Raw genomic sequence first — 26,915 nt, 5'->3', positions numbered from 1 at the left:
TACGTGGATGAATGAAAATGACAGACAAGATAAATTTATTCTAAATGTACATAATCAAAATCCTATCAAATCTGTTAATGAGTGTTTTTGGAACAGGTCAAATGCAGATAGGTCAATTTTAGGTAGGAACCATTAGTTTAAGTTTCCTTTAGGTTAGACAGCAACCAGCTACTGTAACAAACTGTCTCAGCAAGTAAGTGTAGCAGGTCAGTATAGAGGCAGTATGAGGTTTTTTGTATCAGAAATGTGACTCTCATGCACCAAAATGTCTTCATTTGGGAGAAAGAAGAAAAAGAAGAGATGGATAAATGAATGAAATTAATGTTTATGTTGTAATTAAGAGCCCATTGTAATTATTTATTATTAATTATTAGTTTATGTTGTAATTAAGACCTTTTTTGTTTTCTAGATAATGAGTCCAAAAATGTATACAACTTAAAAAAATAACACCTCACATAATGTTTAGATGTTGTCACAGAATAAGAATATATGACTAACTCAATTTTGACAAAAATGTCAGATAGAAGCTCATAATTCCAAGAGGACAATTTCACCTCAGCAAGTGTTATAACAAGTGACACTCATTGGAAAAAGCGTTATTAAATGGCTATATTGTCATGAAAGGCTTATAGGGTTGTTATGTAGCCTTATGAACGTTGCCCTACAGTAAAGTGTTACCAAACCCTCCACTGAATGGCTCTTTGGGGAAACCAAATTGCTTTTCAGCTCAAAGAACCCTTTTTGATTCTATGGAGCTGTTTTGATTTCAGGTTGACTTTAAGACAAAATTCCCATGCAACAAGCAAACTTTTACATACTGATTTACCTTTCCACATTACATAATGCTTTTACACACTGTATTATAAGCAGATATAAAAAAGAATGTATACTGCATGTATAGCTGAGAGTATTATATAATAGGAAAATGATATCATCGCTTGAAATACCATATATTAAATGATTTCTCTGTAAAATTTTTAAAAGGATTTAAGTAATCTTATGAACTATTTCAAATGAATAGCTATAAAGACTGCCTTAAATCTGATTGTAAATCACAACCAAAACATTGTAAGAACAAGGCTATGTGCAGGTCTGCATGGAAACCTGTCAATGCAACAGAACAGAAGATTTTACATTTTCACAGTTCTTGTAATACAGCCATACAGTACAACCGTTATTTAATTCCACTTAAACAAGCTCAATGTCCCTTCATGTGTGCACAATAAAACGACACTTCCAGAGTAAAAAGTAAAACTGTAAATGGCAAACTGAGCTGAGATCCAGTAAGGCACTAGCATGGCACATTACACAAAGCATGAAGAAAAGAAATCCATTGCTGGTCTCTTAGTCTTTAATGCTGCCTTACTGCCACCATGTGGAGGCAATATGCACAGCATCCTCAACGGAATAGTTCCAGACCAACTTTACCAGTGTTGACGAGCTTAGCATCTGTCCATCGAATGAAGAGGTGATCTTCCCACTGTGCAGGCAATGACAGACATCAAAGCGTCTGCACTTGCTTACAGGAACAAAATACGAGGAAGATTATTCAAAGAGAATGGAAGTCTTCAGCTTGAGATACCATCGCTTCACAAGGAGCAGTGAAAACAAACACGTGAATATCTCCTATAAACCTATCAAATCACTGTGCAAGCCATAGCAGGCCACAAAGCATACATGAAGCAGCCACAGTAGCCCCGTCTGCTCCCCTTTAAACTCCAAATTACTGCACCTAAAGTTCATTATTGAGTGTCCAGCGAAAAGAAGAAAAAAAGCCAACCTTCACTGTGGCCTTAAAATAATAATAATTTTAAAATGTCTTAAAAGGATCTGAAATTTTTTTTAAACCACACTGTAAAAGTTCAAATGTAAAACAAGTCAATATACGAATAGAAATGACAAAACATGGCCAAAACGTTCCAACGTCCAGTCAAGCTGTAATTTATGGCTTAAATTCACTTCTCTCATCGCCCCATCACTTGTCTGGACACACCCAGTCTCTGTGTATATACAGTCCATGCTTGAGTTTGAGAGCTGTCAAATTAGTCCTTCATTGATTAAACATCTGTGGACCTGCTGTCATATCTCGCACTCATTTCCCTAAAACAATAAAAGGGAAACATCCATTAAATGTCATGGCAGAAAGAAAACAATACAAGTAAGAAAAGTCCCAAATAACACTACTTCAAGTGCTCACCACAGTTCCTCTTTCAGCCTGCGCAGTTTATCATGTAGCCTGACGTTCTTCACTCGGATGGGGTTATCAGGCACAAACCAGGCAACGATGAACTTGCATATCACCACAACATGCTGTAGAGGAGACAGAGTAATGACTTGTACTGATCAGCCACAATATTTTCAAATTTAAGGGATTCAAAGTGTTGAATAAAAGCTAGCAGGGAACGTTTCGCATGATCCCATTTGGATAATGCTAGCAGACCCCTTCTAGCTTTCATTCATTACTGGCATTATTTGTGTGACTCAAGTGTGTGAAAAAGAAAAAAACACATAGTATAATGAAAAAGACCACCAGCAGGAACACTGAGAAAACCACACACTGGCATTCACAAGTCTAACTGACATACCTCAAACAAGATAACAAAGGCAAACCGGGCAGCCAGTATGAGCCAGTACTGTGAGGTGTAACTGTGGTCCTCCTCACTGCGGTAGTCCTTGTAGCTGGAGAATGACAAAAGTGTATTTATAGAAGCCAAGCAAGCAAGCTCTTCTTCACCTAGTGCTAATTCCATTGTAACATTATATCCTTAGTCCATTAGAAGAACAATCAGGCATTTTTCAACCGATTTTTTGTCTGCCACATCTGTAGCCATGGGCACCAACTTAAACTAAACCTTGACATCGACATTGGGACTGAGGCATTGTTTTACAACAGTTTTAAAGGTTTTGGTTTAAAGTGTACTTTTAAAAAGTATATATATACGGTACATGCAGAGTGTTGTAAGGCAAAATAGTCCATAAAAAATTCTTTTAAAAATTCCCTACTATTTTACTATTATCAGCTTCACATAAACATTCAGAAGACACATATAGGTTCACCAGTCCTTTTGGACAGTAAATAACATGGCTATATTGCTGTTGTAGAGATCTCCACTTCTGGTTCCTGTCACCATCACTTTAAAAAGAGTTGGTACATTTCTATGCATTGAATCATTCACATCGAACCACTCTGAATGACTTTGTTTACTTTACAACCGCTGAATTATATAGAAATTCTGAAAATCCAGTGGAATTCCCCTTTACAGGCAATTTCACTATTGTGGCTATTATCACACTGTTCTGTACACTTTCACTACTGTGGCTTTTTGTGTTAGCACTGGGGGCACTACCCCTCAAAATTCAGCTTTCGGGTCAATAGGTTTTCTGTTCTTTTCAAAGGGCTATCTGTGTTAAACTGGCTTGGATAGGATGCTACAGTTGTAGCAGATAGAGATTCTGTTGAAAAACATGAGAATATTCCTTTAATGTGGACACAGGTTTTATTGGCCTTTGCAGTTACTGGGAAAAGATGAGTGAAATGTAACTAATTTGTCTCAGACAGTGAAATATGGCACATGCATGATTTAACACATCATTTAACAGTTTTATCTGTTCATGTAAAAGAAGTAACCCCATTCATTTATGCAAGTAACCCCATTCATTTACAGAAGTAACCCCACATTCATTTATGCAGACTCCTACCTGCACTGAGTGACATTGAACCCATTTAACGTCATCTGATCTTCGAAGTCTTGCCGCACTTTTTCATCTGACATATATGCAGTGCTGAGGGTGTAGTTAATGTAGCCAGCCATACACCTGATAGAAATAGCTAAATTACTCAACAGCTCTCTTAAACACAACTGGAGACAGTCAGCAACAATGGTCACGTTCTGGCTTTGATAAGAAGCCAAATTAGCCTTTTATCTTTTAAAGGTAAACTCAGCTAAGAACACTTTATGGGGTTTGTTTTACATATCCATTCCAATCATCCTATTGCAGATTAAATAGAAGCACTGTACATTTAATGACATATTGTGAGGAGTGTCAGCAGATGGCAGCAAAAACAAAAGCAGAAATAGGTCAATGAATGGGTACTGACTGCAGGTCAGTGGATGACCCATAGGCACATGGTCCGTAACGGTAGCGGTAAACCAGGCGGGGGACAAATTCAGAAGAGATGCCGATCACTAGTCCATTAGCAATGACGGCCATCACCCCAATCGCCTCTAATATTTTGGTCCACACACCTGAACAAACACACAAGACAATATCAGCAAAGTCTGAATGAATTTGCAACACCTACTGAAATGTAACTACACAGTTAGTGAAATGAAATTACATGGTGAGTTACGTTTCCCCCTAACCATCTAACACTGCTGCGCATTGAATTGACATAACATGACTGGCAACTTCATCAAAATACCACATGCAAACCAGTAAGCTTTTTATATATGGCAGTAGTAGCCTACAATTTGAGTAGCTGGTGATGTTATATAACAGTGCTGAAGGACAGATTTAGGTCTACTTTAAGCAATGTAAATTCAACATAAAGGAGTGTTAGTTTGCTTGCAGCACTGATGTAGCAATTTTCACATTTCAACTCTTTAACAACCTCTTAATTCAGAGGATCCAGTGTAATTGAAGGGGAAATGTATGTAGCACAAAATATACCGGCTTATGTGACATTGTGTTTACCCCACAGCGTGATGGCACCATTAAGTTTTCAAACAGAGAAGAGCGGCTTACACCCAGAGTTCCTTGTTTGGGCTTATCCCGATTTCAGTGGTCTATTTACATGCAATTTACATTCTTTATCGATGCTCTCAAGTCTTTTCCATGGCTGTAGGCTTACTTTTTAGATGACAGTAGTGTAGTTTAATTTTGAACGTTTTATTATTCAAAAATAACCAATGGAAATCATTAGGTTTTTGTATCGGATGAGTAATAGAAGCTGCCTCTTCAGAGGACCTAATGAGCTAACGCTATCTGGTACAATGCTGGATGCTGTTAAGGACCACTCATCTTCACAAGGTCTCTTCCTTTCAGAGGACGACGTGGTTCATGCTACTTTGTCAGAGAAATATATTTCCACTCTTTCTGGACCAGGTTAACATCAGCTAGAGTAGTCAGCCTGGTTAGTGTAAAAGCAGCCTCTCTTGAGGCACAGTGGTCACTGTGAGAAGCCACTTTGTTTTTTCAATTTGCATTAGTGTTTAAATAGGGAACCTTCACATTTTCTGAAAATTTTTAATGTTGTTCTTGACAGTTAAAAAAGTAGCACACAGGAAGTGATGTAAGAACTGTAGTTTTTCTGCAAAGCTGGGTTTGCGTGGTTGCTGGAGGAGCCTGTCCAAAACTGCTTACCAGGTGATCCAAGTTGGTTTTGCATGTATGGTTGTAGTTTTTAATTGTAGATAACATGCTATAGAATGAGAATTTACAAAATAACAATTAAAATAACTAACATATTGATTTTATAAGGCTAAAATGTGGTGGTTTTGCCTAGTAACCACTGTGAATATAAGTGAAGTAGATGGTCACATGGCTAAAAATTGGTTTCCCACAGTAACCACAGTGCATTTAGGGCAAACACATAATCACATGGAGAAATGGTGAAAGACGTTGTGCCTATAGTAGAACATTGTGTTTAATTGTTTGTTTATTCAAAACTAGAGATATTTCACAGAGCTAATTTGATTTATATTTTATATCATAGTGCACATCATGGAAAAACAAAAATGAGTGCTGAGGAGGTAGTAAGACTGTTGCTAGAGGCCATTCCATCAGATTCTTAATGTAGTGAGAGTGAGAGCAGTCAAAAGGATTATTGGGGAGATCAGGGCAGTTATGGAATCCAGGGAAATAAAAACGACAGAGGTAGTGAAAGTGACCAGGGCAATGACCCAGTTGTAAATGCACACATTCTGTAGAGCAAGCAGTTTCCGAATGACAAGATGACCTTGAGGGACCTCCATTGCTATGTGGTAACAGGTTTAGTGAAGGCCAAGACTAATTCTAATAATTCTAATAAAGACTGAAGACTGTCAGCTGACAGAAGAGCACAGTTCCCACACTACAAACCATACATGTCAAGGGAGAAGCACAAATCTGAAGCTACTCATCTTCCTGTGTAAAGCACATCAAGACGATGTGCCGAGTGCAGCACTAAGAAGGGTTTGCATTGCACAAAATGGATGTGCACAGAATGCAACGTTGGGCTGTGCATCAGCCAGACAAAGAACTGATTTTATCTTTGGCACAAAAATTAAAACAAAACAATGAAATCAGAGAGCAAGCTGAGTATTACATGAAAAATGTTAATGACATAGTCAGCGTGCCACTTAGTGCACAGCGGTTACTCAGAGAAACCACCTCAGAAATGACCTTTGACCCTGAACCTAAAAATTCTCACCCAAAATGAGAGACTATATACTATTTTAGTATAAAGGTTTGTAACTTGTTCTTATCAACAAATCTGGTACTCTGAAAGAAATTCTGTATGTGTGCCTGAACGGTTTAACAATGCACCCTTAGGCAACATGCTTACATTCAAGCACTGCTGTTTCATAGTATAATATACCTATTCATCATACTGTCACATTTTCTAGCCCATTTGAAACTTGGACAAATCAGCATTTTTTTTCAAAATAGTTAGCTTGTTAACATAATTTCTGTACTGGTTTCAATGAGATAAAAGTGGAATATAATACATTTTAACTTATACCATATATTTCATACATACATGATTGTCAACAATCAATTTCTTCAAATATTTCAATGATTGCATCTCTTAACTGGATACTGTATGTGCAGGCATACAATCATGGCTCACCAATATCATTAGTTTTCTTTGGCACTAGACGTCGCTCCAGACGCAGCATCTTGATGGCATCTAGTCGGATCTCAAATATGTTGTTAATCAATGCCAGTAATGGAGCCAGGGGAAAAGCGGCCACAAAGATGGTGGTGAAACTGAACTGTATCACTGCAGAGAGAAGAGAAAGCATTATGAGTGCAAAGTAGAGCTCAGCCCAAAACGTAGACCAAACAACATAATCTAGATTGTTCACAGAAGGGCTGAGCAGGTGTTTTTTTTAGAAGCTGAAGGTGACCTCTGTATAAATGGGTTACAGAAGATAGAAAACTAGAAAGACTGTAGAGTGCTGTTCAAACACACCCACCCATTTCCAGGAATTCATTAAACAGGCTGAAGGCATTAACAGTATTGAGATGGTAGTTCCTCAGCCAATCACGGAGATTGCAGATGTCACATGGCTCGATTTCAGCACCGTCCTCTCGACACGCCTTCCGGTAACAGTTCCCGCACTTCCTGAGCTGCTTATTAAATGCTGTTCGCTTCACACAAAGCTTAAGCCAACTAGGGTGAAATTGGGTGGAATAAGAGAGGAAGTTAAATCTAAGAAGTAAAACTGATCAATTCCCACATTTCTATATAAATTGTGAATAATGACAACCAATAAGGTAACACTTTACTTGAACCTTGCAGTGTAAGATTGACATAACCATGCCATAAACATCTGAGATAGATGTCATATGCTGTCATAAGTCGTCATTAGCAATTGTCATGACATAATGTTTGATGTCACATGCTAATTTCTGCTCTAGAGTTCTTTAGTTATATACACTGTTATATTACATACATAGACGTAATCAGTCATAACTCATGACCGGTTATGACATCTACATGACATGTTTATGGCATGGATATGTCAATGTTATGTAGCAGGGTTACAGTGTAGTAAAGTGTTACCACAAATACTAAGAATGTTGTAACAATGTACTGCATGACACACTGCCAATTTGCATTTGCATTTTCCACACAATATGTTGCTATACAGCAGGTCACTGCATGTTTCCAGGAATTCAGTTAAGCAAATAATTGTTAATTAATGCACTTACGGCCCAGCGAACTCAAAAATGTTGCTGAGGGTTTGTTTGAGGGCCAGAATGATGGCCATTTGGATGAAGAGGTCAGTAAGGCAGCCGCTGGGGTGGCACTGGAACAGATAAATTACTTCAGCCACAAGCAGAGTCAGATATACTATTGGTGCACATATGTCAGGGACAACTATAATCTACAACATACCAACATATATTTTATACAGGAGAGAAACTTACTTATTTTACATACATAAAATATATAAATCTTACCTCCTCCAGTCTCCATTTATCTGCTATTTTCACATAGTTTCCTGGGTAGCCATTAATCCTGAACAAAAACAAGTGCTTACTTAGAAGTACATGCAGTGCTGTCTGTCACATAAACAACGGCCAGATCATATACTGGTAGGCGTGAATAAATGCATTAGTGCAACACGATGCATTGATATGAAGGTGCTGATTCAACTGCACTGATGTTGTAATGCATCTTGTATGAAGAAATCAAATTTGGGATAGATTGTAATTGATTTCGATTATTATAATTGATTCTATTAATGTTCAATAAAGCATTATGTTAATATTAGAGATGCACTGATACCACTTTTTCCCCTTCCGTTGCCAATAGCGATACCTGATCCTTAAGTACTGGCCAATACCGAGTACTGTCACTAACTCCATCTAAACTCACTAACCTATAAGTCCTGATGTTTATAGAACTATATTTTTTTACATATTTTATTTTTTAAAAATCTATGTTCTGTGTTACAAATAAAACACACTTAGCTTGTCTAGATGGCATTTACTTGTTTCTTAAGAAAACTTATTTTTGTCTATAAACTGTATATATTTAGTATTTACTGCTATATAATTAGTAAAAAGAACCATGTTTAACAACTTAAGCTGGACGTATACTACACAACTTCTAAAATCTTAACAGATTTCTAAAACAGAGAGCATCAAAAACCTCACGTCAGTTTGTCGCAGAATTTCTTGTATTTTTGTCGTGAGGGTGCTCACACTAGACGACAAGGCAAAGAGACTAAATCTGTGCTTTTTTACTTGATGTTGTTTCTGTTTTGACAGACACATAGTTTGTTAGTGTGGACTTCAGCAGGTGCAGCGTAGCTCCACAGGAGGAATCAAGTCAGTGGAAGCAATAAAAAATTCTCCTGGCTATCACTGAGTTTCGAACTTGGCAAACCAACTCTCCGTATAACCCTACCCCTGAAGCCAGGGCTGAACCTCCTAGGGGGATGTAAATTCAGTTCATTTTTGCTTATGAGACCACTTATAACCACCGCTCTAGATTAAACATAGCGCATGCTTTATGCGCTGTCAAATCCTTGACAAATTCTGATCCTTTTGGCTTGCCATAAAATTGCTTCGTGGTGTCAGTCATAGGTATCATATCCCATCACCGACACCGATACTGTGTTTAAGTTCCAGTATCGGCGCCGATACCGATATAGTATTGGTGCAACAAAGTATTGGGATCCCAGGCGCATATATATATATATATATATATATATATATATCCCTGAGATGGACTGGCGACCTGTCCAGGGTGTATCCTGCCTTCTGCCCATATATAAGCATACAATGAAGGAATGATTTAAAATCAAGTATTCAAAATCAAATTGACTTCATTTACTCTACTGTCTACTGCACATTCACAATTTCTAGAAACAATTCAGACACTGGCAACTCTGATAAATCTGCTAATTAATTAGTAATCTGATTATTAATTAATACATGAAATCAGACATTCTTCACCTGCCCAGGAAGAACGCCACATAGATAAGAGAGGAGAAGAGAGTGAAAAACTGGAAGGTGAACATCTTCACTGTGAAGCTCCTCTCAGTGGCTGCAAACGAGCGAGTCTTTTCTGTAGGGTCAAACAAACAAAAAGCAAAACAAAATGCCATTCCAGATTACTAATGCATACTAGAGAAACAACAGAGAATGCTAAGTGTTGCACAGTGTTCAAATATAGTAACATCTTATCAAGCGAACCTGCTCACCTAGTACCTGAGAGCAGATTACACTACAAAAAACAATCCTCTGCTAAACACAGGACAGGTGTAGTTCAAGTGTAATATATGAGTGATTTCTTCATTCTTTGTACGTACCAATAGAACACAGCTTCAAGGCCACAAACCTGTTCACCTGAAAAGAGGTAAGAATGAGACAAAGTTAAACAGCACTCTACTGTCATTATACTAAAAGGTGTAATGATTTCATACACTATCACCGACATGCTGTCTCTTCAAAGGGTTTCTCATTTGACATCATTCGTGGAAACCACAAATGATCATATCAGAGTAAAGTGTCTCTCATTACGTTAAGTGTGCTGCTGATGAAATTTATAAATCCATATGATGTCTGGGGGCATCAAGGAGAAATCGGGAACCAAATTTTGTTCTTTTAAGTAACTCAGGACATCAACTACATTTTTAAAAAGGGAAATTCTTGTTACTTTTTTTTTACTGTATTTATGTTTATTTGTATTTATTCTAATGATATATGGTGATTGTACAAGCATAGATGCACTCACTGCTAACCTAAATGGTTTTAAATAATGAACTTACATTTAACACAAAATTACACAGACAAATAAGTATAACAAAGTATAACATCGTACCAAACATTAGTAATCTCTATAACAATTTTTTTTCAGTATTCAGCATACCTACTATTTGCCTTTATTAGAGCTTCTATTCTTTGCAGGAGACTTCAGTCTTAGAATTTGGTCTGCTTCTCCCAAGTAATACAAAACACATTCAGTAATGTTGGGGTCTGGACTCTGGGGTGGTCAGTCCATTGTTTTGAGAACACCAATAACTTCTTTGATCTTCTTTTTCTTTGATTTCCTTTTCTCAGAAAGGGCTTCTTGACAGCCACACATCCTTTCAGATGCATAGCGTAAAACATAGAGTTAGCTTGCACCGTGGAAAAATGGATTTGTTGGAGTTTGAATTTTTCCTAACTCTCAAAGTTGAAATCTTTGAGTGCTGTTTATCTGACAGTGACAAGTTTTGGTGGTCCACCAAGACTTGTTTGTCCCATTTTCTCTATATCTTTTAATAATTTTTGAACTCCAGTACTCCTGTTTTTTAATTTATTTTCCTTTGACATCCCTCTTCCTTATGCAAGTGGATTATTTTATTTCTTCAGACATATCTCTTGAAAATGAATCACTTGTACTTACTGGCTTTTTCGACTGGAAATTAAATAAATGAAAGGCGGTCTCTGACCTTTGCACAATACTGTATATAATTAGAGCTCCATAGAATCAAGACATTTTTAACAAACTCACGAATCTTGACCTCAGAATTGCAAAGCATGTAGAACCTGAAAATGTGCGTACTGTTACATGTAAACACATTCTTTAAAATAAATCACTGTGAAAAATGAGGCACTGCTGCTGCCTTGGTGAATATGGTCCCTGCTGGCTTTACTTACCTTAGTCATGATCAGTATGGTGAAGTAGTGCAGAACTGCCCCTAGTATCATTGCTAAAACACTGGCATTTTCTTGTAGGAACTCCCAGGAGCACTCTGACAGAAGCATTGTAGACACAAGCCGGCAGATGACCAGAGCATGGGTCAGGCCTATGATCACCACCAGCTACACACGGTGACAGACAGAGATACATTTACAAATTTGCTACAATCAGTAATTGCCAGTGCAGTAGAAAGAGGGAAAGAAACTAGATTTGAACAAAGGCTTATAGGTTACATGATGAAGGGTGACTGATTTATTACTCTCCATTTATCAGTAGCTCACCCACACACACTTACTCATCACTCTTTCACATTTTCATAAACAAAATCAACTGTTCATGTAATATCACAAATTCATTCTCTTACCACCAGTGTGACCAGAAGTAGAACAACAATGTTGTGCAAGTATGAGTGATTAAAGTCTTTGGGTTTACAGTGTGGGTCGTTTATAATCTCCAGGATCAGTTCCTCCTGTGGACACAACAAAGCAGCTAATTACTGGCATATACTGCTTATCTCTTATTTTAAAATGTAAAGAACATGATCTAATAAAGCTAAAAAATGTGTCGATTTTTGTTTCGAGGTAGAGGACTAATTTTAAAGAGCTTGCTAAATAATAATCCAAACTAAAAGTTGTAAAATGTTATATAAATGTAATACTTCATGGTTCATCTAAAACTGAAATCCATACAGCCATAAACCTCAGCAGGTTCTAACAAACGCACATATTTGCAGTATCACTTTTCAAAATGAGAGGTTCATTTTTAATACGCCCCCCCAAAAAAAAAAACAAAAAAACACTGAGTTATTAAAGACTCTGTGTCAGTATTATGTGATTTCCATTAAAGAATTTCATTAAATCAGTTAATGGTAAAAATCATGTAAGATAAAGTCTATATAGAACAGAGCATGTTTGGGCGTTTCACTGCTGCGTAAACTATTTGAACGTGTCTGTTTCTCATTATCTTTTTCATTATCATTAGCATTATTTGTTAATGATTAGATTCTGACACTTAACTGTAGACCTATTAAATCTTTTGCTATTTTTGGATAAAAATTTCTGCCTTCTTCTCTTTGGGCCAAAAACAAAAAGTGTGTTTTCTACTGTTTTTGGTCGAAATTCATCCCTTATAATAAGTCTATAGTTGTCTGGACTCTGTTCTGAATGTGTGTGTATACTCAGTCAGAAGCTATCACACTGCACCCAACAATAAAACAATAAAAGAGGTGGATTTTTTTTTAACAAAGCCTTTCTAGTTGCAAATTCAGTTCGGCTAGATGTGAGGTGGTTGGGTGTGATGGTAACAGGTTAAGGGGGGTAGATGGCCACTTTACAAAGGATTTGAGGTTTCAGATTGTATCCCTTCCAGTGTTTGCACTTTATACTAAATTCAAATAAATTTTACATTAAATTAAATTATATTAAATTACTTAAAAATCAGCTTTTGAGTAAAATGAGTAAAATGAACCAGATGTGTTAGAGCAGGAATAACATTGGATTTTGATAGCTGACTGCTTTCATGTAACATTGTTGCTACTGCTCAAAATCCTTGCATTGAATTTAATACATTCAAATATGTACACCATTTATACATGAATAAAATACACTGGATTCAGTTACTGCCAAAAGTAAGTCCACTGAAAAACAAAACAGTTTTTATGTCATTCATGTGGAAATTATGTTCACATTTAGATGAAGTAAGTTTAATGCATTTATTTCAGTACAGTAATGAATTGATTTAAATGAATAAATAAATAAATACACCACCTCATCCTCATTCCAGTCAAAAACGTTCCACTTTGAGACGTGTAAGGATCGATGCCTCTTCCACAGCTCCAGGAACAGCGTGGCTATTTTAAACAATTCATCGTTAACCATCTCATACAGTCTGCAAATATTTGCTTTAGAGAGAATGGAAGAACACAGGTGTGGAATATCACGTACCCCAAACAGCCATGAACATCGCAAAGGCCACAGTTCCTTCATTGTCAAACAGATGGCTCACCTGAACAATATGAGTGACATTACATAAAGATCTTCAATGATCTTCAAAGATCTTCATTCAACAGGCGTTGATAAAGCAATAAGGCCTGACACAAGGCCTGAATTACACTGCTTTTTCAGAATCAGAATCAGAATCAAGCTTTATTGGCCAGGTATGCTTACACATACAAGGAATTTGGCTTTGGTTACACACACTCACACCTGTAAACCTTGCATTGTGCAAAGTAAGTGTCTTACGTTAAAGTGCAGAGTGCAGCAGCAATAAAAAGATGTATAGTAGCAAAAAAGGGGATAAGTGAGGTAACAGTCAGATAAGTGGGGTAGTAAGGCAGGTAAGTGAGGTGCAGAAGAGGTAATCCCACAATTAAGGGATGTTAGGTACAAAGTAAATCCATGCTAAACCACTAAACCACTGTAATGCACAACACTGAGTGACTTATTGCTTTTAAAAAACAAAATATGATACACAATATTGTGCAAAAGTCAGAGAACATTTATTTGGCATTATTTATTATTTATTTAGTGTCCAGTCAAAACAGTTCAAATCATGAATTTGTCAGCTTCAGTGAAAAATCACAAAACATATGTTTAACAGAAAATGACTCAATAACTCCATATCAGATTTTCAGTATTTAGTGTACCCTTTTCTCTTTTTGGGAGACTTGCTTACAGTTTTTCAAAGAAATTTGCATGGATATTTTTGGAGTTTTTTTTCTTGTTTGTCTATTTATTTTTCTCAGTAACAGCTTCTGCTCAGCTACACATCTTTTCAGACTCATAGTGTTGAGTTGTCTTCTCACATGGAAGGATGGACAGAAACACCTTTGAATTTTTCAGAACTGAAGCAAGAGTGGAGCTCGATCTTCTCCTCTCTCCCAAATAAGAAAGCTTTAAGAACTGTTTATCTGATGGTGACAGTTTTGGTGTCTACCAGGTCTTGCTTGGCTATGAGTCCCAATTTCTCTATATCTTTATTAATCATATCCTTTTTTATTTTTTATTTATTTTCCTTTGACTTTTCCCTTCTCCTCAGAAATATCCTCAGAAATATCTTCGGAAAAAAGAATAACTTTCGTTTTGACTGGAAATTTAATATGGGTGGCCTCTGATATTTGCACAGTGTTGTATAAATTTATAATTAAAGATAATCACAATAAAAATTCTTCTGCCAAGCAAAGTAGTTTGTTGCTAAGCAACTTAACGGCCAATAATTATTCCCTGAACAGTGCAATGGTTTTTAATAACTTGGTGCAATAAAACAGGAGTTCAGCTGATGTGTGCATTCATGATGTGTGTGTGTATATTAATATTTCAGATTATAGAAACATAACTATTTAGTTTGTAATGCACATTAGGTTATATTATTCTCTTACCTTGGCGTAAGCACAAGTGTCAGACAGTTTCCACATCTGACAATGTTTGTAACATCTTGGGCACATTGTGACGTTGGACTCGCAGACTTCCTTTCTGCAGGTGCCAAAATAAGAACCAGGAAAAAGACACAACATTTAACCTCTGTCAATTTAGAACCAATTGCATTCTTAGACATGCACATAGCTGAAATCATTTTGAGTCACTCACATGAGGGGGTTTGTATTGAAGAAGGCCAAGCCATAAAGAAACACAATCACGCCGATGAGTGCTGCAGGGATCAGCAGGCGTGTGTACCAGCCCAGCCACAGAAAATATAACGCCACCTTCTCACCAAAATACTCCCTAAAACAAATACATACACTTAGCAAGACCATATAATATGTACAATAGGAACAGAAGTGGGACACACATTTTCCTTAAAAAAAAACAACAACAACAACAAACAAACAAACAAACAAAAAAAAACACTTCTCCAAAACACATTCTGTGAGAACATTTGTGAGTGAGATATAGGGTGGGGGTATTGCTAAGAAGGGCAACAGACCACACCTTTACCTGATATCGTTGACAGGTTGGTTAATGACATGTCTTAAAGCCCCCCAGTTTGCCCACCTTTTCTTCAGATATTTCTGCTGCCTCTTCTAAGATGCCAAAAAAGAAAATGAATAATAATATGTTCCATTCAAATAAATCAATAAAGGATTGAGACAAAATACCAACGGAAAAAAGGCAGTGGTCATCAGTCCCATCTCCAGAGTTAATTAAGATTAAAACATGCCAGTTAACAAAAAGACAGACAAACAAACAAACCAACAAAGGTTTACCTCATGGAGACAAAACAAGGTTTCAAATACATCTTGCCTCACAAGATCCCTCAGGCCCTCTGGAGAATAAAGAAAACGTCGTTAACTTGGGGACTCCAGCACCACCAGATCTCTGCTGAGTTCTAAAGATGGTTTTATGTTCGTGTTCTGAAACTAGAGACATTGCTGCCAATATAGGGTTGCCATGTCTTATTTGGTCCTGTTATATTTACCAAAACCTAAAAATGTTATTATGGTGTTCAAAATATCTGTTTCAGCAGGTTCATATGTAGGTAAGACTTGACGAAATCCGTAACTGAAATAATTCCTCTTAAGCTTCCCAAATTAATATAAAATTATACAGTACTGTGCAAAGGTCAGAGATCACACTTCATCTATTTAATTTTCCATCAAAACAGCTATTAAGTACAAGTTATTCATTTTTCAGCATCAGGAAAAAAAGCTGAAAACATACATTTAACAGAAGCTATACAGAAGCCTCGTTCTTGCTTTCAATTTTTTTCCATTTCCACACCTCAGTTCAATCTTAGAAGTTGGTTGAATTTTCTGCCTTTAATGATCCAATGTTTTTGTCTATTTTCTTTTTCTCACCTTCTTAACAGCAACGGAAAGCAAGAGTGGAGCTTGATTTTCTCCTGTTTCTCAAAGATGAAAGCTTTAAGTACTCTTGGTACTGGTGACAGCTTTGGTGGTCTACTGGGTCTTGCATGGATGTTTGGAGTCCCACTTTCTCTATATCTTTTAATATTTTTTTGAACACCGGCCTTAAAAACTGCTGTTTTGTCACCAATTTTTCTTTGTACTACCTGTATTCAATGTAGTTTAATGTTGAAGAAGTAGGTTTCTGTGTAAATTTCTGTTAAATATATTTTTCTGCTTTTTTCTTGATGCTGAATGTATATAGTCAGTGTCAAAAGAAAATCTCTGAAATGGTAATTTTAGGAAATGTAAAGACATAGTTTACCTTCACTATACAACAATATAACAAGATTTTCTTCTAAATAATTTTGGACTATGTACTAAAATGTTCACACAACTCAAAGGGCAGCTTTTTTTAAAAAATAAAAACACAAAAAAAACAAAAACGTTTAGGCAAGACAGAATTAGATCTATTAACATTGTGGAGACCCTAGTTTTGGCATAGGAACAATAACAGTTGGCTTCAAACCACAGCAATATAAGAATAGATATGTTACATATGCATGAACCTTTGCAGGGTTTTCTATTGCTATACTCAAAGATACTCTCAAGTAAGAAATTATATGCACCCTTGATTGGGGCTTTAGGTACATTATACAGTATTAAGTGCACTCTTCATTTAGCTGCTGCTTGGTTTCAAGTGAAAACTCAAGAGAGAGTGTCAGTGTCAGGGCAGTGCGTTTGTGTATCATATAAAGAACGAAACAGCATGGCATTGGAAATAAGCAGTGGTGGGGGGTTCACTCACCTCCTGTCCCAATGAATGTGTGGTGCAAGATGAAATGGACAATCCTGATTCTGCAGAAATTGAAATCAATATGATGAGATAGCATACAGATAACATTCAACACCTGTATGAAGTGAATGCTTGTGTATTTTTAAAATATTTTAAAAAAATACATAAAACTAGACTAAGGGAATACAGCAAAAGTATGGACAGAGATCCTTGCTCACCTGATGGTATCTGGGACACAGTCTTTCTGTTTGGAGACCCAGTTACAAGAATCAGACACCTTCAGCAGATACTTATACTTCTCAAAGATCTCCTCAGGGGCACGGACACCATAGAATACCTTGTTTTCGTGGATGATTTGCTGTTATAAATGCAACACAGAGTGAGGACAAGCGCACAAATTATGGGCAACAATGTGATAAATACTAAATGCTCTAGTGCAGGGCTGTCACTGTAGATTACATTATTAATCCAATGGATTACTTTGAAGGTCATGCAAGTACGTTTAACTGGACAATAACAAATCAAGCAGAGCCTTAAAGGTTCTGAAATACTTTCATGGAAAAAACAGACACACAGAAAGCCTTAACGCTTTTTCACAGTGGCCATAAAATGCAATTTCTGACTGTTTTGTTTGGAGGACCCTCAACTGAAGTGTGCATTTTTTCCCTCAATAATGTTGACGGAATATGTTTCGATGGACATGTGAATGATTTACAAAACTGTTAGCAAACTGTGCATGATTTTCTGACATCAGGAAAGCTGCAGTTGTGTTGTCTGTTTTATCTTGGCACAGCTGTCTTCTTGGTTAGTGCACCCTGCGCCCGACCCCTGGGCCTTAATGATGGGCGCAAGAGCCAGTGGGAAGGTGGGGCCTGAATCCCAAACATCGCCGAGGGATGCAAGTGACGGCAGGATGTCAGCCAGCAAAGCTGAGACGACAGCAATGACAGCCATGAGAGGCTTGAAGGCGGAGTTTGGGAATCGCTTCCTGGTGTTCGGGATTCGGGCCCCACCTTCTCGCTGGCTCTCGTGGCTGTCATTGGGGCCCAGGGGATGGGCGCATGGTACGGAGAGATATGAGCTGTTTTCACATCAGTGGGCTCTCACCCCTCCCCTTTAACTCATCATTGCTCACTAGCAGCTCAACACATATATTTCTTTCAATTACATTAATCATTGATTATTACTACAGAGCTTAAAGAAAGAGGCTCCAAAGACCTATTTAAAAAAATATATATGTATATACACACACACACACACACACACACACACACTATGTGACCCAAAATCAATATTAATCGTTGTGTCTATAAGACAGACCAGTACAACAATATAAAATATGCATTATCTTTCTGCAAATTAAGTACTGCCAATTCATCAAAAATGTACATTTTAATTGGTTATTTTGTTAATTTGAACAACTACATTTAATCCTTTATTAATGTAATAGCTTAATGAGTTTAATTATGTAAGCTCAGTGCTCCTTTAATGGAATGCACTTTTTGTCACCTGTAGCTAAAATGACCAAAAACTCACCGACACTTTTAGGTTCTTTGATTTCAGCATGTTGATGTAGGCCTCCTGCTTCTTGAATTTCTGATCTCCCTCATCTTCAATTATATGTGCGACCAGGATGCAGTCAAATGATCGAACCACAGGCTTATTAGAGGTGCTCTGAAAAAAAAGCAACAAGGAAAACAGTGGACACAAGACCTCATATCTGCCTGGCGTACTGTATTGATGTGAATATTCATAAATTACTGATGAAAATACAAAAAGGTCATTATCATCAAGTCGTTATCTTCATCTGTGGCTTGTGGAATTTATTTAGTATCATTTCTATGCCGCAGCTGGTTCACCCATGTCTGGTCACATTCTTGAAATGTGACTGTATGGTTAATTTATCTCTATGCATAGGTGCAAGTGGCTTTGGCTGCTGACAAAAAACGTAACTAAAATAAGGGAAGTGGTGACAGTGTCATGTACAGTGCATGTTGGGGGGAAATCTCGGTTCACAGCTGACTGTGAGTCTTATGAGAATCATATGATTGTGTGGTAGCATTAAAAACACTGTCAGTCTAACCAAAGTGTTTGCATTTACATTTTGGGCCCTGAGCAAATATAGAAGCAGACATATTATTTGCAGTATTTCCTTTCCCCTCTTATTCTTTTCTTGGCTTCTGGACTTAACTTTGCTTTTCATGTGTGCTTTTCTATGAGCAGCAGTCACAATGAAAAATGTTAACTATGTCAATATAGTAAAAGTACAGACTACATCACTTGTGGCCCAACATCAGGGGAGCAAGCAGAGGTGGGGAAGGGCCTCCAAGATTCTAGGGATGCAAAATTCAGTCTTAAGCTCTCAAGCTATTTGCTATTTGGTAATATTCATTTAAACTTGCTACTTTGAGCTTTTTAAACTGCACATCAAAGCACATTTTTTAGTCCAGACCTCTTCAGGGACCCAGCCACCTAGAATGATGCACCAGAATGATCAGTTCTACTAGTATTATTACCCACCTGTACTTTGCAAGGCATTTAAAAGATTGCAATTTCATGCACATGAAGAAAAACAATTTCTGTCTAGTAGTTTGTTTCTTACCGTTGCTGGTAGCAAGGCCTCTCTGCCATTATCCATGCTCTCCTTGCTCCTCACCCGCAGCTCCAACTCATCCTATGGCACATTGAAAGCCAATTAAACACTTGTCTAATTTTTTATAATTTTGATAAGAGTGTCATAAAAGCTTTAGAGAAAGAAGTACTAATCTTTTTTAATTTTTACACAATCTGAAAACACTGCCTTCATTTTTTAAACATTTCAAAACAAATTGATCAACAGAACTCTTCAAAAGCAAACAATAGTTTTTTATTTATGTATTTTTAGGTCACACTAACAGATGCACAGGTTGAAAACATGTTTACGTTTCCATTTCAGAGATACAAAGTTCCATTTTTTTCTTTTTTATGACTACAATGTTTTATTCAAGTAGCAATATTACTCTGATGACACGTTCATAAAACAGTGAAGACAGAGAAGTCATTATTCGAGCTTTCTGTTTCTAACCACACTCATCCACAACAGTCAGTAGGACGTGCTTTTAATGGCCATGCTAATCAAATTTAACTGTTTTATTGCGCACAAAATTGCCTCGCTCTCCATTTGGTGACCATAAAACTACTTTAGTATAATTATAATGCAAATGACTACTTTCTCCTCCTTGCTGGTCTAGAAACGGGGAAAAAAATAAGAGGATTCTGCTTTCAGGTTTGTGATTAAAAAATACAGTACATACAAAAGTCTGTATTTGGACATTTGTGCCATTCTTTATGTATTAAGTTTACTGTATTAGGTAACAAAAATGTCAAATCAAGTGGCATTTATTTTGAACAGACCAAGTAGGGGTGAGCGATATGGCCAAAATCACATCACAATATTTAAAGACATGCTCATGGAATTCTTCTCCAGGTCTTCTCCACACACAAGTGTCCACCATCAGTTTGATGTTGTGCTAAAAGTGTTTTTTTCACAAATAAATATCATTTTGTTCAATATTTTATGAAACAACCTAAGTGTCCAGATACTTTTTGTGTCCACTGTACATAAAAGGAAAATCAACTCGGTTGTTCTTTAAATCTGATAAGAGTAAAATAAGAGCGCTTCACGCAAATACAGTGCGTTACATGCAAACATATGTGATACGCGTGTGAATTGCTCTCCCCCTTATAGATAGGCAAATGCTCAGCCTTGCTAAGTGAGAGAGACTTGTCATTATGTGACAGTTGCAAACTGATACTGCCAACCATTTTTGTGCGCGTTGTCTGAACACATAGGCGTGGCTCTTTTGGTTCTTTGAAATGATAATGACCACATTAAAACATCCAACCGATCAGTGAGTGAAAGACCTGAACTACAGTGCTTTATATTAACCAAGGTGAAGGTAGAGGTGACGGCAGATGATGTTAACCTTTGCCTGTACACTGTAACACCTGAGACTATAAGGTGAGAAAGATTGTAAGATCTACAGTGACGGAAGAAGAATGATTATGCCGCCACTGGTGTAACATAAATACAGGCCCAGACATGACCCTATAACAGGGATTCCTCTGAGAAATGCTGTTCACGCTGAAAGCACGTGCTTGAGTCTGTTATACAGAGAAAGAGATAGACAGCGAAAGACAGAGAGAGAGGGAGTACGTCTAAAACCTTGTCTGCTTGTCTCTTCTTCCTTATGAAACCGTAACACAGAAACTCTGAGTGACACAAAATTCTCTAAACATAACCTGTCTAACCAGCACCGAGTCAGTCTTCACCTGATTTTCTTTAATTTCCCTAACCAGAGAAGAAAAAAAAACAGCCCCAGGCAAGACACCTATTTTCTGCTGTGTTGGTAGCAACTAGGTCAATGACAAAGAAGATATTTCAAAATGATATTTTTATGAATTCAAATAAAAAAAGCCAGGTGGTGCAACCACACATTCATTAACAATCTTACATTTTAAAGTTATTTATGACTACTGAAAACATGTATAAACTAGTCTTTGAACTTTGACACATATATGAACTATTGTCCTTGACCTCAAGGTTATTCTGCTTTTATACAAATAAATAAAACATTATTGTAACTTTTTTTTTGTTTTGTTGTTTTGCTTGGGTCACACCACCTGACTTGGCAAACTGGATCAGTTTAACCACGACTCAAAAGCATAACCAGTTTCACCAACACTGAAGTGATGGATTTTTCTCTCATTTCTCCCCAGGCAAGATAAACAATTTCTGCTATGTTGGTAATAACTGGGCCAATGACAAATAAAGGATTTTGAAATTATATTTTCAGAAATTCTACATCTAAACTTTAAAAAGGACACAATGTGCATTTTTTGTTAGAATGTGCATTGTACCTGCTAGAATATATTTAATGAACTGATATATGTTTCATAGTTTAAACTGGTACAAATTCATAATTTTTAAATAATGATAATAATCAGTTTTACCACCTTGAAAATGTCAGGTAGTGCAACCACACATTCATTACAACTGATGTATTCTAAAGAACTGAGAATGTGTATAAACTAGTCTTTGTGCTTGGACACTTGTATGAATAATTGTCCTTGATCTCAAATGGTCTCCCAGCTATGGCACTGCACCCTGAAGATTACTTGGGATCTTCTTAATTATGCAATACTTACCTACAATTTCTTAAGCTCATTTCAGAATAAAAGTCCTTTGTTGTCAGTTGTCAGAAATCTGAATTTACATACAAAAGTTTTGCACTTAGACTAATACTTTTAAACTTGCCCTATTTTGCCACATATTATGATTTTAAAGGATTCAAACACAATCTGAATATGAACAGAAACATTCTGAAATGCATCATAGACCATGTTCAAAAATGTTATTCTAAATTTATATAAATTGGTGGTAATGGGTTTTTTATGTGTAACTTTATTGTATTACGAAGATCTGAAAATGTATTCACATGAAGAAGATCTTGTAGAATAATGTTATGTGTATATGAATATGAATAATGTTGTAATATGGATTTATTAAATCATTTCATAGGAAAGTAATGGATTTGGACACAAAAATGCATGTCATGTTATTGACCCAACTATTGCATGTCTGGATGTATAGCAGTACTCATGTTTAAGGTGAAAACACACAAAACACATAAAATACATAAAACGCAGAGCACCAATTGACGCAAAGGATGGTCAGGCAATCTCTTGGGAGCACACAACGGTCTGTTGTCGCAGTAGCCTACCTAAAACAATATTATTGACAGGCTTCAAAAACTGAACAATAAGCTTTTTAATAACATTTCCCAGTGAGTGGGGTTTAGGACTTGTACTTGCCTACAAATATATTTTACCACTGGATCACCTAATTACTTAAGATCTTTGCAACTGGTCGTGGACATTTGGATGCATGTTCACATGTTTAACAAGAAGCCCAGACATGTTTTATTAGTGTCGCAACACATTTTCACATAAAAATGCTCAATGTAATTAGTTAATGTAATGTATGAAGCATATTTTGGGTCAATTGGGGTCAGTTTTAGTACAGCTGACCCACACCTGTTATTTCAATCTTTCAATGCATAGAAAGACATGACTGATAGTGGAGTAATAATGCATTGCAACACTGTGATGTCGCTGTGACAGTGTGTGTTGTGGAGAACAGGCATTCCATTAATTATGGCATCAAATATAGTTGCATTGTTTACATTGTTTACAAACAGCATCAATCAATAACCCACTCTGTTAGGTTCACTATTAAGCTGTGTAACATCATCATTTTTCTTAATTCTAATTTACACCTCAGATACAGACTTACAAAATGCCATATTTTTAAACTGAAACTGTACTGTATAAATGATACATCTAAATATATTTAAATAAATACTGCCCTGATCTGTCACAACTCCATATTCCTCTTAAATTTAAATATATTAGAAGTCATCTGCCACAGCTAATGTGACAGACCATGCCCAAAAGTAGTGAAAATGTCCTTACCGCCATAGCCCAGTGTTGGAAAGACAAATTCCATTGGCTGTAAAGGTATACTCAAATTCAGATTTAAAACTTAAAAATTATATATCTTTGGTCAAATTACTTTTTTATAAAGTGAAAATGAAGGTTAACACATCCTCTATAGAGAACAGACTTACATATCTCAATTTTCTGAGCACAATTCATATTTATATGCTGAATTTAACATATTGGGGTTTTAATTATTGGGGTATTAAATATGCCAGAATTTTTGCACAAAGCACATTTTAAGTTTTATTTTTCACTCTAATATGTTCAAATTCAGCAAATTAACAGTAAGCGCACCATAAAATGTGTGTTCTCTGTGGAGGATGTGTTTGTTTTCACTTCTACACCTACTATACGGAATTTGACCAGGGGGTGCCTGAACTTTTGCCCGCAAAGGTAGCTCACTATATGTATTACAGACTCTGATAAATAAAATTATGTTTTGTTGACGTCTATTTTCAAATCATCTGGACAGCCAAAGTGCCCATAGAAACGCCCACTAATGAAAAACAGCCAACACAACACACAAATGGCAGTATAATGCGAATAAATAAATAAATAAATAAATAAATAGCCAATGTAAAGTTAGAACATAAACAATATATTATTATTTTTTAGTAAACTACATTATTTATGCATTATGTGTCTAGTAGTAGCAGTACTAGTATTATTGTTGTTATTAATTATTATTATTATTATTATTATTATTACTAAAGCACATCTGCACAAACTGATATTGATATAAGATGACAATAGAGTAATTGCAACATAAGCAATACATATGCTGACCTAAAGTTTGCCATCCTGTATAGAAAAGAGGCCATTATCATACCACAACAGCACATAACTCAGCCAGGTAAAATGGAACAAACATGTTTGCCAGCGAGCCAACAAGCCATAAACCAGCCTAGAAGACTGCTTCAGGTATCACTACGTCACGCCTGAGGACCTGAGATTACTTCACCCTCACGGGTAGAAGAAACACTCAGTTATACGAGATAATCTCTCTAATATTCCGTTGAGAATAACTGACTGGCAACTCTGAGCAAAGTGTCCTCCAGAGAACCGATGGCGTCTGAGCAGTTCGGTCAATCGACACCGCATTAAGCCGATACTCGTCTCCGGTCGTTCTCCAGTGAAACTGTAGCGCTACAGGTGGAGAAGCGGCGGCTCGAGTCTCGCGCCTTTCTCACTCGAGTCTCCCTGCAGCGAGTGAGCTGGGGGTCAAAGATGCGTTTCGACCACCGCATCCCTCTTCACAGAAATGCCGACTACTCGGGAACTCAAACCTGAGGGAGGCAACGAAAACAAGCTTGTGTCTCGCGCGTTCTCTTACCTCGCGCTCTTTGAAGAACATGGTGAGCTGTGAGAGACTCGCTCCGCTCCAGTCCAGGCGTGACGATCGGACACTGAGACGCTGGTTTCACTCCAGCACTGTCCTCGACATCACTGGTCAAATCACACGCAGGAACAAGCCTAAAAGAACTGAGCGGCTTCAGTAGGCGAACAGGTTGAGGAGCCGTCCACTTCCGCCTCTCCCCGCGGGAATCCCATGCGCAAAGGTATGCAAACGCCTACCTGTTGCTGGCCAGGAGATGTCAGACTCGTGAGTGAATTGGTCTTTTGAATCGACTCTCTTCAATAACTGAATCGGTCGAACAGATTCACCAGTCCACATATATTGAACCTATATTTGAAGACAAGTGGTTTCCGACTCCGGTCACCCCACACCCTGCATATTTTAGTGTTTTCCATACATCTTTTCCCACTAGATTCTATGAAGGGTCTATGGAAGCCCATTGCTGCTACTGGAGAAAACTACATAGCCATTTAGTAAGTCAAAATAACATATCATCTCATTGTTATGATTTGCTATCTCATAACAACGAGATTTTAGCTCATAGCTCATAGTTACTATCTCATAATAATAAGAGCATTTTCTTTATTTTCATTATGAGATAGAATCTCATTATTTTGAGATAGCAAGTCAAAATTATGAGATACTAAGTCATAATTATGAAACAGAATCTCATTAATATGAGACAGTAAGTCATAATAATGAGAATGGTTTCCATATTTATAACTTAGTATCTCATAATTATGACATAGCATCTGATTATTATGACTTGCTATCTCATAATAATGAGATTCTATCTCATAAAAATTACTTAATCCCATTATAATGAGCATTTTCTTATCATTGAGATAGGTTCTCATTATTTTGAGATAGCAAGCCATAACAATGAGACACTATGTCATAATTATGAGATGTTAAGTCATTATTATGGAAAACCTTCTCATTATTATGACTTACTAAATGGCTATATATATATATATATATATATATATATATATATATATATATATATATATATATATATATATATATATATATATATTTTATTTTATTTTATTTTTTTTCCCACTGTTGGAAACAGGCTTCCAAATAGGACTGACTGTTTGTCATGTGTGTTGGAACAAGGAAAACATCACAATATTCATGTCAGGGATAATCCTACACCATCAGGGTGGGGCACTATCAACACTGATTTTGCATAGAAATAGGGGAGTAAAGCTGTGGAGGGAGGGGGTGTGGCTGGGGTCTTGAGAATCTTTGCCAAAATGCTTGTTCCACAGAGGCAAACTTTACCTTAAAGCTACACAATGTAAGATTTGGGCATGTGGAGACCCCTTTGGAAGACATGTATAATGGCACACAACGTGCAGAAGAACATTTTGTAACATAGATTTTGCTTCAGAAAACTGAAGCTCGAAACTCATTCAAAACTTGGTGAAGGACATGTCTTCCAAGGATGTTAAATAATCATAACTACATCATTTTAATGTTGATTTTGCATTTGAGACTTTCTTTTTGAACCTCTGTGTGTGACAATGCGTGCATTTACATAGACTTAATAATCTGATCATAATTGGAAGTGGTCATGTAAACAGCACACTCCGATTCCTTGAATCAAATTAAGGGCGTTATTGGATTTTTAGAAATCCGATAAAGAGAGCTGGATTTTACCTCAGTATTGGGGTTTTTCAGTGTATGTATACCCTCACTCTGATTTCTTTCATTTTTCTCAGTCTGTGAATGTGTGAAAACAGCAAGCAGCATTTAAAGGAGCACCCACGAGACGGCAACAAAACACTTTTTAAGCGACACTGAAACCAACTACATGCTTGATGAAATGAATTTAAATGATCTTCATCTTCTAGATGATATATGTGCATATTTTCTGCTAAATTGACGATATTTTTTAAAAAAAAAGAGTTTTATATTAAGTTTATGCCATGTCTTCTTCTGTGAGTTTATCGGTGGGTTACAAAAC

At 36.7% G+C, this 26,915-nt stretch overlaps 1 protein-coding gene across 1 annotated transcript; it reads right to left on the bottom strand.

Moving 5' to 3' along the window:
• Nucleotides 1-354: 354 nt before the first annotated feature.
• ano9b (anoctamin 9b) lies at nt 355-25,169 on the bottom strand. The gene is made up of 24 exons (XM_036584210.1): nt 24,917-25,169; nt 19,646-19,717; nt 18,580-18,717; nt 17,262-17,401; nt 17,056-17,105; nt 15,609-15,667; nt 15,340-15,425; nt 14,992-15,126; nt 14,784-14,877; nt 13,351-13,411; nt 13,174-13,256; nt 11,772-11,876; nt 11,365-11,529; nt 10,032-10,068; nt 9,676-9,787; nt 8,173-8,230; nt 7,921-8,018; nt 7,182-7,378; nt 6,833-6,985; nt 4,100-4,247; nt 3,700-3,816; nt 2,586-2,679; nt 2,198-2,310; nt 355-2,100 (listed from the first exon to the last, which is right to left on the bottom strand). The coding sequence occupies exons 1-24, from the start codon at nt 24,935-24,937 to the stop codon at nt 2,058-2,060; spliced, it is 2,379 nt and encodes a 792-aa protein (XP_036440103.1). The 5' UTR covers nt 24,938-25,169; the 3' UTR covers nt 355-2,057.
• Between the last annotated feature and the right edge of the window lie 1,746 nt (nt 25,170-26,915).

Source organism: Colossoma macropomum, unplaced genomic scaffold, assembly GCF_904425465.1.
Source record: "Colossoma macropomum unplaced genomic scaffold, Colossoma_macropomum, whole genome shotgun sequence".
Taxonomy (NCBI): Eukaryota; Metazoa; Chordata; class Actinopteri; order Characiformes; family Serrasalmidae; genus Colossoma; species Colossoma macropomum.
The sequence above is the reverse complement of the archived record's forward strand: the minus strand, read 5'-3'. Positions and strand labels throughout refer to the sequence as shown.

Coding starts and splice junctions, on each gene's coding strand:
- ano9b (XM_036584210.1), bottom strand. CDS start 24,937: ATGTTCTTCAAAGAGCGCGAG. Junction 8,231..9,675: donor GTGGCGTTCTTCCTGGGCAG/GTGAAGAATGTC, acceptor GTTTTTGTTCAG/GATTAATGGCTACCCAGGAA. Junction 8,019..8,172: donor ATAAATGGAGACTGGAGGAG/GTAAGATTTATA, acceptor TATCTGTTCCAG/TGCCACCCCAGCGGCTGCCT.